Source organism: Bidens hawaiensis, unplaced genomic scaffold (assembly GCF_021521415.1).
Source record: "Bidens hawaiensis isolate Kalapana, Puna unplaced genomic scaffold, B.hawaiensis_p1.1 tig00001511_1, whole genome shotgun sequence".
NCBI lineage: Eukaryota > Viridiplantae > Streptophyta > Magnoliopsida > Asterales > Asteraceae > Bidens > Bidens hawaiensis.
In genome coordinates, this window is record NW_027491085.1 from 3,106,604 (window position 1) to 3,124,948 (window position 18,345).

General features: G+C 35.4%; 2 protein-coding genes across 5 annotated transcripts; both read left to right on the plus strand.

Annotated features, from left to right (window-relative positions):
- Positions 1-268: 268 nt before the first annotated feature.
- Positions 269-6,873, plus strand: LOC143583202 (putative serine/threonine-protein kinase PBL22). 4 transcript variants are annotated; one of them, XM_077065588.1, is made up of 6 exons: positions 269-1,529; positions 4,184-4,476; positions 5,814-5,949; positions 6,034-6,164; positions 6,275-6,368; positions 6,529-6,873. In XM_077065588.1, exons 1-4 carry the CDS (start codon positions 473-475, stop codon positions 6,063-6,065), a joined length of 1,518 nt encoding a protein of 505 aa, XP_076921703.1. In that variant the 5' UTR covers positions 269-472; the 3' UTR covers positions 6,066-6,164; positions 6,275-6,368; positions 6,529-6,873. The 4 variants fall into 4 exon arrangements, with proteins under 4 accessions (XP_076921703.1, XP_076921698.1, XP_076921692.1 ...); XM_077065583.1 differs by having other exon boundaries at positions 6,034-6,368; XM_077065577.1 differs by having other exon boundaries at positions 5,814-6,368.
- Positions 6,874-10,083: 3,210 nt separating this feature from the next.
- LOC143581919 (uncharacterized) lies at positions 10,084-15,867 on the plus strand. Its single transcript, XM_077064596.1, has 6 exons — positions 10,084-11,137; positions 14,179-14,459; positions 14,697-14,832; positions 14,949-15,079; positions 15,159-15,282; positions 15,554-15,867. The coding sequence occupies exons 1-6, from the start codon at positions 10,084-10,086 to the stop codon at positions 15,865-15,867; spliced, it is 2,040 nt and encodes a 679-aa protein (XP_076920711.1).
- Positions 15,868-18,345: the final 2,478 nt, after the last annotated feature.

Sequence of the window (18,345 nt, forward strand, 5' to 3'; positions counted from 1 at the left end):
GCTAATTTCTCAATTTCACAGGATCGTATGTACACCTAATTCAACATATAACTCAAAATAGTGATGAAAAATGACATATTGTATGTTTAAAACGATAAAAAATGATGAAAGGTGTTTTTTGTTGTTACGTATCTAAATTCATTTTTTTCTCAACATTATTGTGATATGATTAATATCACAGCTAGCAGCATCCAATATAAAACAAAGAAAAGAAAACAGTTAAAACAATTTTTTATGGGGTGGAGCATCCAATATAAAACAAAGAAAAGAAAACAGTTAAAACAATTTAATAGTTATGGGGTGGGTTGTTTAAGGTTAAAGAGGGTGGGGTTTTCTGCGTTTACTTTTTAGTGGAAACAAAGTCAACCGAAGGGTTGATTTTAGTTAACGAGGGTGTCATCTATAATCCTTATCCGCATGATATGTGGTCATCCATTTCAGTTTCAGTTACTAGGTCTCTTCATCAATAATTATGTACTTTGCTACCAGCAATGGCAAGGAGTCTGAACCCTCCACCTCCTCGTCCACACGTCAATGGTCACAACCATGCCCTCACTTTGAATTTTCCAAGATTTTAACAGCAACAAAAAACTTTGATGAATCATTAGTAATCGGGAGCGGTGGTTTCGGAAAAGTTTACAAAGGTAACGTTATCATTGGAGCAAGTATCGTCCTTGCTGCTATTAAACGTTTAGATTCAATGTCTGATCAAGGGGCAACCGAATTCTGGGCAGAGGTCGAAATGCTTTCTATGTTGCGCCATTGTAATCTTGTTTCTTTGATCGGGTATTGTAATTATGAGAATGAGATGATACTTGTGTACGAGTACATGCCTAATGGAACACTTTATGATCATCTCCATAAACTCAATTCTCCTCTTTCTTGGCTTCAACGACTCAGCATATGCATAGGTGCCGGTCGTGGGTTACACTACTTGCACACCGGCACCGGAATTGACTCTGGTATTATACACCGCGATGTTAAAAGCTCTAATATATTATTACATGAATGTTGGGTGGCTAAAATATCAGACTTTGGGTTGTCGAAAATAAGCCCCACGAATAAGCCATCTACTTATGTGAACACACTTATTAAAGGCACTTTTGGGTATTTGGATCCATATTATTTCACAACTGGAAGGCTCACAAGGAAATCTGATGTGTATGCTTTTGGGGTGGTGTTGTTGGAAGTGCTGTGTAGGAAGCACGCAGTGGATAGAAACCTTGATGAGGAGCAATGGGGTTTGGTGACATGGGCTCAAGATTCTATTAAAGAAGGGAATTTAAAGCGTATAATCGATTCCGATATAAGGAGTGAAATATCGCCTAAATGTTTGAAGGAATTTGTTAGAATTGCAGAGAGGTGTTTGCACAACAGTCCAAAACAACGACCAACAATGGCTGAGGTTGTGGTTAATCTTGAATATGCATTGGCCTTACAAGAGAAATTCAATAATTCTTTGCAACCTGCAAGCATATTTGGTCGAATGGTTAATCTGATTCCCTTCCCCTCCAACGGAGAAAGCTCCGGTAGTTCTTACTCCTTTCATTTGTGTTGACATACCTCTCTTTGCATATATTAGCAGAAAATCGGTGAAAATACAGAAATGCTTATATATTTGGTTTTCAAATCTTTACCCAGGTTGTTAGGACAGAACATTTTATAACTTGAATATCCTAAAAAAATAATTCACACCAATATCATGTCTTTTTCCTTCTTTTACATCCATTCATATATCCATGATGGAGGTATTACATTCATAGATATATCTTATATCCATACATTCTTTATAGTTCACGGTCTTTTGAGTGGCCATGTGTATGTAATTTCATTATTTTACAGCTTTCTTTATCTTATTCTAGCTAAACTATGCACATCCTCTAACCCTATACCTGCTTCAGTAGATTTATCTGAATACCTTCATCATCAGCAGTGACGAAGCTTGGGCGAGTTCGTCGGGGGGGACTCAAAATGTATTATAAAAATCATAAACTAGGAGGGCTCAAATTTTCGGTATAAAACGGGTAAATTTACACTACGTATACAAATTTTCGGACAGAAAAATGGTCGATTTACACCACCGCGCAAAAACAGGGGGGCGGGGCCACCCCTGGCCCTAAGGAAGTTTCGCCCCTGATCATCAGCCTTTGTTTCTGTTTTATGTTTTTCTAAACTCTAACTGCTTGGCGGTCGCTCATTAGTGTATTACACGGAGTAATGAAGGGGATGTTGGAAGTAATTTCGGACTCTATGTCACAAGTCGGTAAACTTGGGGGACTAATATTGACAAACTGGTCATAATTGGTTGTGTTTCCTAATTACGTTATGTTTCCTAATTGTATTGTAATTATAATAGGTAATGTCTTTGATAACAAGTTAGGTTAGTCTATATAAACCAATATTTGGTTTGACAATATAGAGTGGTGTGGTGTGAGATGCAACCGAGTTAGGGTTCATCTAGGGATACACATGAGATGTAACCGAGTTAGGGTTCATCTAGATGCAACCGAGTTAGGGTTCATCAAGAGTCAAACCGAGTTAGGATTTGAGGGTTGTAATCAGTTTTTTGAATTATATTTTCTGATTAATATAAACGAGAGTTAGTCGTTTAATTCGTGTGTTGATTATTGATCCGGGACTTGAATTGGTATCAGAGCCAAGTTCAAGAAATCGATAATCGGACGGCGTTAGGCAGCAAGGAGGTTGTTCGTGCGGCGACAATTCGGAAACAAGTTGGTTTCCGTCAAGGCGCGGCTGGGTTTTGGCGACGGTGAACAAGTCGTTTGTGGCTATTGGAATAATCCCGGTTGCGTACGTTGGGTCGTCTTAGTTTTGATCAGTGTGTGGTTTTATTTGATTTTGTGATTAAATAAGTATATTCTGTTCACAAAAGTCAACAAAAGGAAAAATAATTGAAGTATAAGGAGGATTCAGGGGGTATTCTCGAATTATTATTATTATTATTATTATTATTATTATTATTATTATTTCCATAGCAAGAGTAAAGAAAGAAAAGAAAAAAAGAGTTCATCAAGTCATAGTTGATTGTTATTGTTGGGTTTTTTATTTGGGTTGAATAAGACGGTTCAATTCAGAGTTGGTTTTTATTCGGGTTAAACGAGTTCTGTTTTGGCCAAGGTTTTGATTTGAAGGATATGCTCATGTTTTGATTCGGGAACAAAAGAAGATCAAGGAAGATTGTTGTTCGCTCGATTAGATGATTGGAATCGCAGCCAAAGGAGTGGTTATGCGTTTTCACACGGCCGAGGGAATGGTCGGGGACAGGGTCACAGAGGTAGTCGAGTTCGGGGGAGCCGAAGAACACATCTATGAATCAAGAAAAGTTCCGGAGAGATCAAGACCATGATGGTTGTGAAAACCGAGAAGGTCAAGATTATGAGTCAAATCAAACAGGGTGAAAGAGACATGCTCAAAGTTGAAGAGCAAACTATTTCGAGTCAGAAATTAGGGGGTGATTGTTGGAAGTAATTTCGGACTCTATGTCACAAGTCGGTGAACTTGAGGGACTAATATTGACAAACTGGTCATAATTGGTTGTGTTTCCTAATTGTATTGTAATTATAATAAGTAATGTCTTTGATAGCAAGTTAGTTAGTCTTATATAAACATGTCATGGTTAGACATTATAGATGTGGTGTGGTGTGAGGTGTAACCGAGTTAGGGTTCATCTAGAGACACACACGAGATGTAGCCGAGTTAGGGTTCATCTAGATGTAACCGAGTTAGGGTTCATCTAGATGTAACCGAGTTAGGGTTCATCAAGAGTCAAACCGAGTTAGGGTTTGATAGAGTTGTAATCAGTTTTTGAGTAATATTTTCTGATTAATATAAACGAGGGTTATTCGTTTAATTCGTGTGTTGATTACCGATACGGGACTTGAGGGGAGTTGTGTTTTTTTGGCAATGAGGTCCTTGATTGATAGGTTTTAAAGGCCGCTGTTTATTTTAGTGTTTTTACCTGTGCATATATAGTTCTCTTACAAGAGCGTGAAAGTGTAGTAATTAATGGAATTTTGATAATGTGTTTAGTTTCCTGTTACTAATTAGAGGATATAACTTATGTTCAAACTGTAGGGCTCACCGTGCCGGAAAACTTTCTGTTGGAAAACTTGAACTTACATTTATATTTATCTGTTTGTATTCATCTATTTCACTATTTCAGTCCAAGGTGATTTAAATAATAGCAAGGGCAACACTAGGTTTCCAGACATGAAAGGAGTTCCTGCTCATTTCCAAAGTCCAAGCCCAAGTCTGAAAGAATTTAGACTTGATGATTTAAAAAAAGCTACAAGAAACTTTGGTCTAGAATTGCTGTTGGGTCAGGGAGATTTTGGACTGGTGTTTTTAGGTTGGGTTGATCAGAACACATTAGCTCCTTCCGTACAAAGCGCTGGAATTCCCGTTGCTGTTAAAAGACTCACCCCCAAAGGCTTTGAAGGACAAGCTGAATGGCTAGTAAGTATTACCAAATGTACATCAATTTACATTCATACTTATACTAGGAAATGGATGTGCGTTTACAGCCACATAAAATGCTCGAGCTACAAACCAATCTTTTCTGTCACATAATTCAATCTAATCCAGTCTTAAGTAATGATCAATGTCTTTAAAAAATCATATTATTGCAAGTTTCTTCAATTTGTTGGCTACTTTTTCCAATTAAAGCTAAGAGCCACCATCAAAACAAGTATTAAAGAAACAACATAGAATTATATGTAGGTTTGGTAGATTTGAATCTCCTGAATAATCCTTTTGACATGTGTACCAACCACTTCCATAATAAAGTAATTTGACAATATCCCCAAATCTTTAATTTTTCATCGGATAATTCAAAAGAAAACAAGAACGAGTATGAAAGTTCTGTTATGATAGTCACCATTAGTTAAATAAAGATCTAACTTAATTATATAGGTTGGGAAAAGACACAATGAAAGAGTATATAGTGCGTGAGAACTCACTACCCCAAGTTGCCAAGGATGCACATTTGTTTTTTTTAAGAACAACGACTTTCTTTTTTTGTGTTAGGCCCCGTACTCCTTAAATTGGAGAGTTATGTTGCCTTATTATGGCCAAATTGTGTTGTCTTAAATGGGTCTACGCAGGCTTTAGGGTTTGGCTTAGACGTTACCCTGGGAAACCATACCGCCGACTGTCACCTCACGATCGTTGTGCTGCCACAAAGCAGAACTCCCTGGCGTAACACAATACTAACACACGGTGACCAACGAAAATCTAGGTGGGCTAGGGATTTGAACTGACAGCCTCTCAAGGCCTAGCTCAAATCCTTCATTTTCATAATCCATTAAAAGTGACACAAATGAAGATCAAACTTGGGTCTCCACTAAAGAACCCAAGCCTTCTCATCATTAGGCCACAAGTGGTGGATATTGATGCACACTTGCTATTGAGGGCTAAGTTGCAATTGATGATCATTTGCCACAGACCACCATTTTTCATTCATATTGGAGTGTTGCACCTCGGATCTCGTCAACTGGGTGATGCCCCATGGAACCCTTTGGTCACTAGGGCACTTCGGCCTCTTGAACAACCATGCTAGAAGTGCTAGAAACGAGCATAGTCATGTACAAGTGTCTACTCCATTCCCCTAATTAGTAGCAATATTAATTATACTCATTTATCCTTGATCTTAATTGTCAATTCAACTACACTAAAGTAGCCTTAATGACACTAAAATCACCGACACGTACTATTTATATTGTGGCTACTAGATGAGTGAGAAGCAAATACTTGTAAAATTTGTTATATTCTAACTTCAAAATTTGTAAATTCAGGCAGAGGTGAACTTCTTAGGATATTTGGCTTATCCTAATATAATTAGACTCTTGGGATACTGCAGAGATGAACCCGAACACTTGCTTGTTTACGAGTACATGCCCAAGAGAAGTTTGGATTACTTTTTATTCATAGGTAAATCCTGTTATGATCTCTATAAAAGCATTATTCAGTAGTATTTTAATTGATATTTAATAGTTTTGCACATGCGCGCCCCAGATAATTTCGAACGACTTTCATGGGGAACATGACTTTTGATAATGATAGGAATTGCCCGTGGACTAGCGTATTTGCATTCAGCAAATGTCATACATTGTGACTTAAAATCCTCTAATATAATTCTGGATGAAGTATGTACTCTTAAGCTATTTAAGATTGATGTTGGTGTTCAAACCATTTAAGATTTTGCTTTTGTGACATCCAATTAGCTAACCACTTATTTCACTCTTTCTACTTCCAGGATTTTAATGCAAAACTGGAGGATTTTGGATTCGTGAAATATGGCCCTGACACCGGGGAATCACATGTTACTACAAGAGTTATGGGAACCTATGGTATCGTAGCCCCCGGACATCTCTCTACTGGTGCGTTACTGATTTAAAATTTTAGATATAAAAACAAACATTGCTTGCACCTTTTATCTAGAATGTCATTTCAAGAACAATGGTTTGCTCATCATAATCTTGTGATCCTGAGCACCATACAATTCTACAGGTCATTTGACTAGAAAGAGCGACATCTATGATTTTGGAATGGTGTTGCTGGAATGTTTAACATGCCGAAAGGCAATAGATGCCAATAGGCGAAATGGAGAGAAGAAGTTGGTAAATTGGGCCAAATCAAACAGAAGAAATATAAAGAAAATAATGGATCCACGTCTTCAACATAAACACCCCTTACAAGGTGCTTCCGAATACGTTGCACTTGCATTTAGATGTCTTGAAAAGAAACCCAAGGACAGGCCTTCAAGTGAAGAAGTTTTGCAGACCTTGGAACAAATATACCCTTTACAAGGATAATTTATTGCATGTTTAGTATGAAATAGGGAAATTTTTATACACTGCTTAACTATTAGTAATGTTATATTTATTATTATTTTTATTATTATTATTATTATTATTATTATTATTTTTGTTTAGAAGTTAAACTTATGAATGTTAAATTTATATTAAGAATATAATTAAATAAATATTAAGCTTTAAGTTAAATAATAATTTTAGTAATAAACTTATATTAAAATGAATAATTTAGTGCCAATCAATGTAGTTCGTTTACTTTGAAGTAGACGTGGTAGGACCTCTACGGAAATAGAATGTATTTTAATTAGAATGTGTTTTAATAAATGTTACGAAAGAATGAATATTTTATGAAGTCTAATTTAGTACTCGTTTAGCATACTCGGGAAAGTATGTACGTAGCTAGCCTCTTGTAGCAAGGACAGATTGAATACATGGCAAAGACTAGGCTATTTGATAAAGATTAAGACTGCTAGAATCTGATGCTAATAGTTAAAAAGAATCGTGTTTGCCGACTCGATTTTGGTGGGTTCTACCCTAGAACTGGCACCACTAAAGAACGCAACGTTTACGAATCGAAGCCTGGCTATTGACAATTTTAAACATTACATACATACACCTTGACTTCCTATAAATACGAATAACACTCTAAATATGACTTTCTAATAAGGGCATAATTGACCCATACTTATTTAGTTTATAGTATATTTCAACATTCAACTCCTCTCTTAAGGTAAGGGTAACTCTTTCGTTTTCAAATTGTAGTAACACACAGGTTGTTGAGAAAATGATTCATTGGGAATCCACTCAAAAGCTCAAGGGCGTAAGATTTTGCTCTACAAGCTTGATTGTAAGGTTTACTTGCCTTAAACCTCTCATTAATTAAACGTCTTGTATGACTTCTTTCCTTGATATATGTGTGCTTCAAAACCCAAAGTTTGAATGATATGTCAAAGAGGCAAACCAAGGTGGCATGGACTCTACCATTGTGAAGCAAGTTTACAGTTGGTGAAGTTTGTGTATACAAACCGGCAAAGGACAAATTTTATGGCTCCCACTATCACATCACACACACATATATACACATATATATACACATACACATAATACTATATATAATTTTAATTGCGTTTTTGTAGGATTATTGGGTAAAAAAGTGAGGTTTTTGAGAAAAGTTTAGAATATGATGTAACGTTGATGTGACAGTTTGTAAACGTGTGTTGTTATAGATGCTCTAATTATATTACCCAATACCTTTGTACTTGCTAAGTGACCTGGTTTCAAACATGTATAAGTGGTCTCTGGAATATTTGACCAGAAAGGTCTGAAACATATACTTGTATAGTTGTATGCCTATAGTTATATGCCCGTATACGCCATTCACAACAATAAACGACATATATTAAGCTTAAAATCTTGTCTTTAAAGATTTATCAACGTTGTATCTAAACATTCTTTAATACTTGTACGTACTTAGCCCTAGTTTTAACTGTTTTTATCTTTAAAACATTTTCCTTCAACACTTGAAGATGAGGTTGATTTACAACTTTTAATTTTGTAGTGAAATTGAAACTTTATACTGAAAATGGCTTGTGGTTTGCGATCTCATATCATACCGATCTAGACATGACATGATGGCTTGTAATTGTAACTCTTCATAATCACCAAAGTAATAATGCTTCTGGAAATTATATTCCTAAGATGCCATAGAAAGAAAAATTCTAAAGCCGGAACAACATCATCGTATTGATGATTAATTATAATGGTTTCTATGCATGTGAAGCATGTCTCCTAATAAGTGTATATTTGTCTTGTAAAATCAAAAGGAACGTACTCAACAACGTCATCTTTTCCATCGCTACAAACTAGCTACTATGTTCACATACATGTTGTAATTAAAGAAAAACTAAACAGAGTTTTTCGTACCTCTTGTAATTATTTATAAAAGATAACCCATTGGTTGGTGGGTACTAAAAGTATAGGAGAAATGTTCACCGTCATTGGTAGGTTGGACATTATTTTTCTATTATTATTATTATTATTATTATTTAAACGGCCAACAAACATAGAATTTAGGTACTCTGTATGTGGTGACCCAATGGCGAAATGTCATCGTTAGCTGGCCCAACCCAGCCGTACAGAGTCCTTAAGCGCCTCCAAGTTATCTCCGGTTCCGGGAAAAACCCACCCGCTCGAAAGCCCACTAGTGGTAAAACTCGGATACCCTCAGGATCGAACTAGAGATCACAAAAATCTCAGTCTTCATTTATTGCGCCACCCATATGTCCCCCAAAGTATGTAAGTTATAAATTTGGGTCTACATTAAAAAAACTCACACCAAAGTGTTGTAGGTCAGACATTATTAATTAGTTAGTGTTGATTGAAAAATAAAACTTATTTTTAGTTTCTAAAAAGGTAAAAAAACACGAGATCTAAAATGATATTAAGAAAAAAGAATTAAGTTTAATATTTTTAAAATAAATTAATTTTTAAAATTCAAAAAATAACTACGTTTTAAAACTTTAACATATATAAAAAAAATTAAAATTAACACTACCTACTTCTTGCGACTATTATGAGAGTTGATTGGTCGTAAGGTCTTGCCTATGGTAAGTTTATTACCAATTCCTTTAACGACCAGACTATATTAAAAGGTTGAGTCTAGCAAGTGACTAGACACAATTTAACCTCTTTATTTTATATATTTAAGTAAAAATATAAAATGATTTTACGTTTTGAAAAAGAAAAAAAACTAATATTAAATCAACTTTAGAATAAAATTTAGTTTTAAAATTTATAGGTAAAACAATCAGAAACCATCCCACTTACCGCCAAAGACCTCCGTGAGATCTGCATAGCCGTTGGCATCCCACCGACCCACCCTAGTCGTAGTTTGTTGTTTTAAATTAAGGCATTAAGCTATGTAGTTTAACTTATAAAGTTTTTCAAAGCATGTGAAATAAAATTTTCTTATCTTTTTGAATGAGTAATGTCAACTCCTATAATTTTTTATACCGGTAATCATTGATAATTCAACACGGAGTAAAACGAACGAATCAAGTTATTAGGGGAAACAAATTCAATAGAAATGTTGATTTTAGTACATGCCCGGGTCCACCAGCTCTGTTTCTAGGAAGAAACCTCTCATTTTGACCTTTTGTAATTTGAATAAAATCCCTTTATATCATCATCCATTTGTGTTAATCCATTCAATTTCTATTTTTACTTTGATTTCATTATTTCATTCATAAGTATGATATGTACTGGGAATGGCAGAGAGTCTGAACTCTCCACATCCTCCATACAACCGTCACAATCATGTCGTCATTTCGAATTTCAAGAAATTTTGTTAGCAACAGAAAATTTTGCGGACTCGTTAATAATCGGGAGTGGGGGTTTTGGGAAAGTTTACAAAGGTAACATAATCTATGGTTCAAGTCTTGTTGTTGCTGCTATTAAACGTTTGGATTCCATGTCCAATCAAGGGGCAACGGAGTTTTGGGCTGAAGTTGAAATGCTTTCCTTGTTACGCCACTGTAATCTTGTGTCTTTGATTGGTTATTGTAATTATGAGAAAGAGTTGATACTTGTTTATGAATATATGCCCAATGGAACACTTGATATTCATCTACATAAACTTGGTACCCCACTTTCTTGGCTTCAGCGACTCAACATTTGCATAGGTGCTAGTCGTGGACTACACTACCTGCATACCGGTACAGGAATTCAATCTGGTGTTATACATCGCGATGTGAAGAGTTCTAATATTTTGTTACATGAAAGTTGGGCAGCTAAGATTTCGGACTTCGGGTTGTCAAAAATAGCTCCAACTAATCAACCATCTACTTATGTCAACACACTTATTAAAGGCACTTTTGGGTACTTGGATCCCAATTATTTCACAACTGGAAAGTTGACAAGGAAGTCTGATGTGTATGCCTTTGGTGTGGTATTGTTGGAAGTGTTGTGTAGAAAGCATGCGGTGGACAAAAGTCTAGATGAGGATGAATGGGGTTTGGTGGCATGGGTCCAAGATTGTATCAAAGAAGGAAATTTAAAGCGTGTAATAGATCCAGATATAAGGAGTGAAATATCGCCAAAATCTTTGAAGGAATTTGTTAGAACTGCTGAGAGGTGTTTGCACAATAGTCCAAAACAACGACCGACAATGGCTGAGGTTGTGGTCGGTCTTGAGTCTGTACTGGTCTTACAAGAGAAATTCAATAATTCACTACAAGCTGCAAGCAAAACATTCTTGAATAGAATGGTTAATATGCTTCCATTTACCTCAAATGGACAAAATTATGGTATTTCTAACTCCACTTGAATTGTGTTTACATATTCTTTATATTTATGTGTACCCCTATTTGCATATCAATGAAATCATGGGAATGGCATTTCCTACTTCAAAAGCAAAAGATTATTTGAATACTTCTATCATTGGCCTTTAAGGTTATTTTAGGTTTTATAAACACTTGCATGTACTAATGATTGGAATTCTTGTGTTCATTCACAATGAGATCCTTGGTTGAGAAGTTTTAAAGGCCATAGTTTTCTCTTAGTGTATTAAGCAATGCATAATTGTTTTACAGAACTTAGTGTGTGTATATATTATCTTATGTTGAAGCTATGTATATCCGGGTTGTCTAACCGTGTAAGGCCCCGTTACCGGTACCCTACTTTAGTGTTGGATTTACTCATAAACACAGTTCTACTAATCAGAGTTAATTAAAACATACGCGGAATATAAAAACTTTCATAAAGCATTAAATATCAAATCATAAACATATCTTAAAACATTTTTCTTGTCTTTCAAAATCAAAACATAACTTATAAAACATAACAGGTCTTCAGATGTCAGGCTTTTATTCTTCTGCCATGTGTCTCGCTCACGCCAGCTGTCGCATCCTACTCACATGCGTGCATACTAAAAGTCAGCTACGCTGAGTGAGTTCTAGTTGATTATTCATCATACAATACATACACTTACCTTCAAACATGCATCCGAAGATACACAATAATTATTTCACTAATTTACTTTCATTTCATACTTTCATACATGCGTACATACTTTATTACTTGCATACTTTATATTTACTATCCATTCTATCTCAAATATTATTAGGGTCGGATCCCTTCCTTTTCTATCTCAAATATTATTAGGGTCTGATCCCTCTTTCCTTTGTCTATCTCAGATATTATTAGGGTCTGATCCATTTCTTGTCTATCTCAGATATTATTAGGGTCTGATCCCTTTTTACTTCTCTATCACAGATATTATTAGGGTCCGATCCCTTTCTTCTCTATCTCAGATATTATTAGGGTTTGATCTCTTACTTCTTCATCTTCGTACATACTGACTTTTCATACCCATAACATACATATACTTTCTTTAATTATTATTACATACTCATATGTTGTACATATATTTATATATATATCATACACATTCATTTTTCATATTCACACCTCCCTTGTCAATACGTGCAATATCCGAAGATCGTTCACGTACCGACAAGCTTTCGTTCACATACATAACATAATATCTATCACATAAATCATACATGGAATACACTTACCATTTAAGGTAAGTGTATTAACTATCACATCGAGTATGCACACAGCCCCGAAAACATAACAAGGAAACGGGGTTAGAAACTCACCTGGATGCGGTTACGTTCACCGTTAATAGTTATTCCCTTCATAAGCTGTGCACGGCTAGCTGTACAATATTTACATGTATCAATTAACTATTGCTACTCGTTTCGTATTTCTATCTTTATATAACCCACAACGAACGGGGGTCCGGGGGCAGCGCCCCTGGCAGCTGGGTTCTAGGGGCGGCAGCCCCTAGCGGGGTCCAAGGGGCAGAGCCCCTGGCTGGGGTTAACATTTTAAATTTTATTTTCATTAACCGTCTTAACGCATTTTCTATTAACATTTTAAATCATTTTCTAAGTTGGGCTTATTTGTTTAACTTATACGAATGGGCTAACTAAATATAAATGGGCTTAGTTAGATCAAGCCTATCTGTTTTAAATGGTATCTGGCCCAGTTGAGACCAGGCCCATTGCCCAGAACATAACAGATCAGCCGAGAACTCTTGACTGAGAACTCAATAGAAAACCCATGACCGAAAACTCTTGGGACCGAGAACCTTGCCTTGACCGAGAACCCTTGGTCACCGAGAACTCAGGTCACCGAGAATTCTCGTTGGCCGAGAATTCTCCTCGGTGACCGAGAACCCTCGTGGACCGAGATCCCTTGTTGACTGACTGTTGACCGAGAACTCAGGTTTTTGACCGAGAACCCTCAGGTCAAATCTTTCTATCTTTTCTTCTCATTTCCAGGTTCAGATAACTATTAACCGGTCCATTTTATAACTTTTAACCACCTTTTCTATTTTCCATAACCGTTATACACCTATTATCATTACCTCATCAAGATCTATCCTTTTTAGGTATAAAGTTTAAACCTTTATCCCGTTTTTAGGTCTAAATTTTAAAGCTTTATCAATTTTGAACCCATTTAGCTAGATCCTTAGCTAATGAATAGATTAAGTCCACTTTTATCATCAAGTTTGCAACTTTATGAAACATCTAGACCCGATCTACTCTAGGGTTAAGTATCATGGCAAAACGTTCATAAAAATGTAACCTTTAAACTTAAAGAACATACCTTTTTGACGTTCTAGGTTACGGCTAGCTTAGTTATGAGATTTGATCCTCTATTTAGCCTGTATATAGCTTGCACACCAAAGATCTATCAATAAAAGGCTTGATTTTGATCCGGGATCCTTGTTCTTGCTTGCGGCCGAAAATGGAAAGGGTTTGTGTGTGTTATGGAGGTGTAGGGAGAATAAGATGGATAAGATGGATGTAAATGGAAAGATTTAGGGGTTAAGAGGTATTTATACTCCCTTAAGCCCATGGACCTAAGGCTCATCTTTCTTTTTTAGTCCATGATTAATCCCTCTAATTAGCTTACTTATCTTACTATCCTTTATTATTATTTTATTTACCATCTTAAGTAAACTTGTCCATCAAAAGAGATAATATATAAAATATTATTTATTGAAATTTTGGGATGTTACAAACCGCCTATACTAGCATATGTGACAGGGCTTGCTTAGAGCACATATAGGAGGATGTATGCTAGAATAGAGATATCATATTACCTAAAACATTTATGTTTATGCTCATAATTTCCAAATGCATATTGTAGCATAAGTATCTCAACCAAATTGAAACATGCACCATATTGTTGTTGGTCTTTTCTTTACATAGTTATGCATGTTGGAAAACTTAAACTTACGTGTATATTATTTGTTTATATTCATTTATTTCAGTCCATGGTGATTCAAAGTTATCGAGTAATAGCAATGGCAACAATGGAATTACTCATTTTCAAAATCCAAGCCCAAATTTGAAAGTATTTAAGTTCGGTGATTTAGAAAAGGCTACAAAAAAGTTTAGCCCAGATTTGCTCTTGGGCGAGGGAGGTTTTGGAAAGGTGTTCTTAGGCTGGGTTGATCAAAACACATTAGCCCCTTCAAAAAAAGGTGTAGGAACTCCTGTTGCTGTAAAAAGGCTCAAACAAATAAGCTCTCAAGGACCTGCTGAATGGCAAGTAAGTACCACCAATGTACATAAATACTCTAGTACTAGTGAGTACCTCAAGCACCATTCTGTAAGCAGTTTATTTGTGAAGCTTCATGGAAAACTTCAAAGAAAATATTCTCCTTAATATATATCTTAATGTAAAACTAAATGGAAAAGATATGTGACTTATTTAGAGTATGGTATTCTACATAGGAATATGTTCATTTCTATTTGCAAAATGTAACTTGAAAATATGTGAATTTAGGCAGAAGTGAATTTCTTAGGACATATGGATCATCCTAATATCATTAGACTATTGGGGCACTGCAAAGATGAATCTGAGCACTTGCTTGTCTATGAATACATGCCGAACAGAAGTTTTGATCGCTTTTTATTCACAGGTAAACTATATTAGGATCTCTCTGAAACCATTATTAATCGTATATCATCTTTCACCTGGTTTGAGTTACAGCAATAAAGTAGCTATGTAAGATGAATAATTTTGCACCTGAACCAGATATTGCCAAGCGACTTTCATGGGGAACACGACTTTTGATCTTGATAGGAGTTGCTCGTGGACTGACATATTTGCATTCAAAAATACTCATGTGTCGTGGTTTAAAAAGCGGTGATATATTACTGGATGAAGTACTCCTAAGCTATTTAACCACTTTGAGATTTTTCTTTTATGCCAAGTTAACCAATTATGTGACTCTTTCTTTTCTAGGATTTTAATGCAAAACTAGGGGATTTTGGATTGGTGAAATATGGCCCTGAACCCGGGGAAACACATGTTAGTACAAGGGTTATGGGAACATATGGTTATGCAGCCCCAGAGTATATATTGACCGGTATGTTACTATATTTATGTAGTGATACTGAGAATGAACCAAATGATAAGAAAGTGATTTTTATTAAGAAAAATTAAAATCAATCATTGTGTTGTCTAAAATTCTGTAATTTTACATGAACTATGATTTGTTTTCAATAGAAAACCCAATTTCAATTTCACTGATGCAAAAGTCAATTCCTCATTTTGGAACCAAGGACAAAGAACAAAAGAATGATTATAAGCTTAGAATATCATAAATTTGTATTCCTAAGTACCTTTCAATTTTACAGGACATTTGACTACAAAGAGTGATATCTATGGTTTTGGAGTTGTGTTGTTGGTAAGTATAACAGGCCGAAGGGCAATGGATGGTAGTCGGCCTGAAGGGCAGCAGAGCTTGGTGGATTGGGCAAGTTCAATCCAATCAAATAGAAGAAATTTATGGAAAATAATGGATCCGCGTCTTGAACACAACTACCCCCTACAAGGTGCTTTCGAGTGTATTGCGTTGGCATTAAGATGTGTTGCAAACAAACCCAAGGATAGACCTTCAAGTGAAGAAGTATTGAGGGGTTTGGAACAGATACATGCTCGTTACAAGTAATGGACTGATGGGTCTCTTTTGCATAAAAGATATATTTTGATGTGGTTTCAAAATTGCATCATTATTATCATAAATCATAAAAGATATATATTTTGATGTGGTTTTATTATTACATCACTATGAGACCATCCGTAGTCCAGCGTTTCCGGCCGCATTTTGGGGTATAACGCCGGGGGCACACCGCCCCTGGCGTTTTGGGTAATTTTTTTTCCAGCGTCTTCTATATAACGCGATAAATGGCACCAATTTCAAAGTTGTAACTGTTGGAAGGGTTTATGGAGGAGGAGGAGGTGGTGGTGTAGCCATTGACGATGGCGTGAGATGGTTTGACAGTAGCCAGAGATGATTTGACAGTGGTGGTGGTGAACGGTAAGGGTTTTGTTGGGTGGTGGTGGTGTTGTGGTTGGATGTTGGCGGCGAGTTGATGTTTTCCGGCGACTTTTCCGGCGATGGATTGATTTTCCGGTTTATTGTGGTTGGTGGTGGTGTTGTGGTTGGATTGATTTTGTTGGATGGTATGGATGGATTGTTTTTTTTTTATTTAAAGTTATATTTATTTAATAAATATTATTATTATTTGTTTATTTTAATAAAAAACAAAAAAAATTAATAGTGATTGAGCGCCACATGACGCATAACGTCTGGGGGTGTAGAGTTATGACTACACCCTGTTTTTGTAAAATACCATAAATCTGACTGCCGCCACGTGACGCATAATGCATGGGGTGGAGCTCATGGTTTTAGAAGATAATTAAATATATTTTTTGATGTGGCCCACAAAGAAATTCTTAATGGCCCAAAGAAACGAGATGGCAGTTTGGCAAGGATCGGCATTTTCTTTTTTAGTTTAATGATGATTAATTCACAATCAATCAATCTTATTGTTATACTTTTCACAATCAAACTAAACGTGTAATACTAACCGCATGCCTCTTGTATATATGCTACCCTACTTATCTGAGTTACTGGGTTTTTGAATGACTTGACAATGGTTATCATGGGCGGAAAAATCAAAATACAGTACTACGTGACTGCAAGACAGCAAATATATGCGCAATATGTTTAAATAAGATTGATTGAATAACAAGTTGGTCTCATAAATTGTACATATGTTACCTAAGTTGTAGCTCTTGTAGATTATATCCGACGTCATATACATGTACCATTGTACATGGCCCTAATGTCATGCCGGTTTTAGCTCTTGTAGGCTATACCCGATGTCATATACATGTGACTATAGCTGACCATCTTCAATAAGATATTTTTGAAGATTCTTAAAAGAGAGAAGATGAGTTAAAAGAAAAAGATGGTGATTTCGAAGAGAGAGGGTGACTAAAATTCTTCATCAAGAATGTATTAAAAACATTCATGTGAGGAGAATAATGGGTCACGTGAGGAGAGAGAAAAGAGAGGGAAGTTATGAGTCATGTGTTACATTGGATATATTCTTCATCCAAAGAATCACCTCTATTTATGATGTTTTTATGTTGCACCAATGTAGCTCTTATAAGTTGTCGCCACCATTATGAACATAGATGTATAGCGCCATAAAATTATCTTTCTTTTTTGTTTTATGTATTTTTTTATAATACCTACATGCTCATTATCCCAACTAATAGTATTTATAAATACACTTTTTTATTAATTTCGATGATCATAAATATTCACTCATTGTGTCCTTGCTAAATAACATTATAAATGTGCCTCTTTGTACTAAGTTTATGTGATAATGAATATCCGCGTACCGTTCAACACAACGGACAAAAAGATAGAAAAATATCTAACCTACCTTCCTTTTGTAGGTGTGAATCAAGCCAATGTTAGTCCAGTAGTACACGCTAAATAACTTTATTTTATAATGTTGTGTAACGGGGCTTACAAGTTACATGTGATCATCCCCGATGATATTTGGTCATGCCATCATGAAGCCCTTCCACAATGGCACAAACCAAATGATCAAGACATGAGGAAAACAGGTGACTGTGATCACATAACTATAATTAACTATAGAGTGTCTGGATTCAACATTACATAACTATAACTCGGGATTCAAGATTTTGGTATTCAAAATTTGTATATTAATAGCAGTAAATTAATTTGTATATTTTGAACCGTTGCAAACTAAATTGAAGGTGCATGTCTTTAACTAAAATAAAAATACCGAACTTTTGCAATTAAATTAAAGATGCTTACCATTATTAAAAAAGTTTATTCAATAAAGAGGAAAGTTAACGTACAAATGATATTAACGTGATAAACGTGAGAATCAAACAGAGTAATTATATATACAAGTATGATATTAACGTGATAATCAAACAGAGTGATTATATATACAAGTGGAGTAATTATGTAATTAAATCATAAAGTGATAAACGTGAGAATCAAACAAAATAATTATATATACAAGTATGATATTAAAGTAGAGTAATTATGTGATTAAATCATAAAATAATTATGTAATTAAATCATAAAGTAATT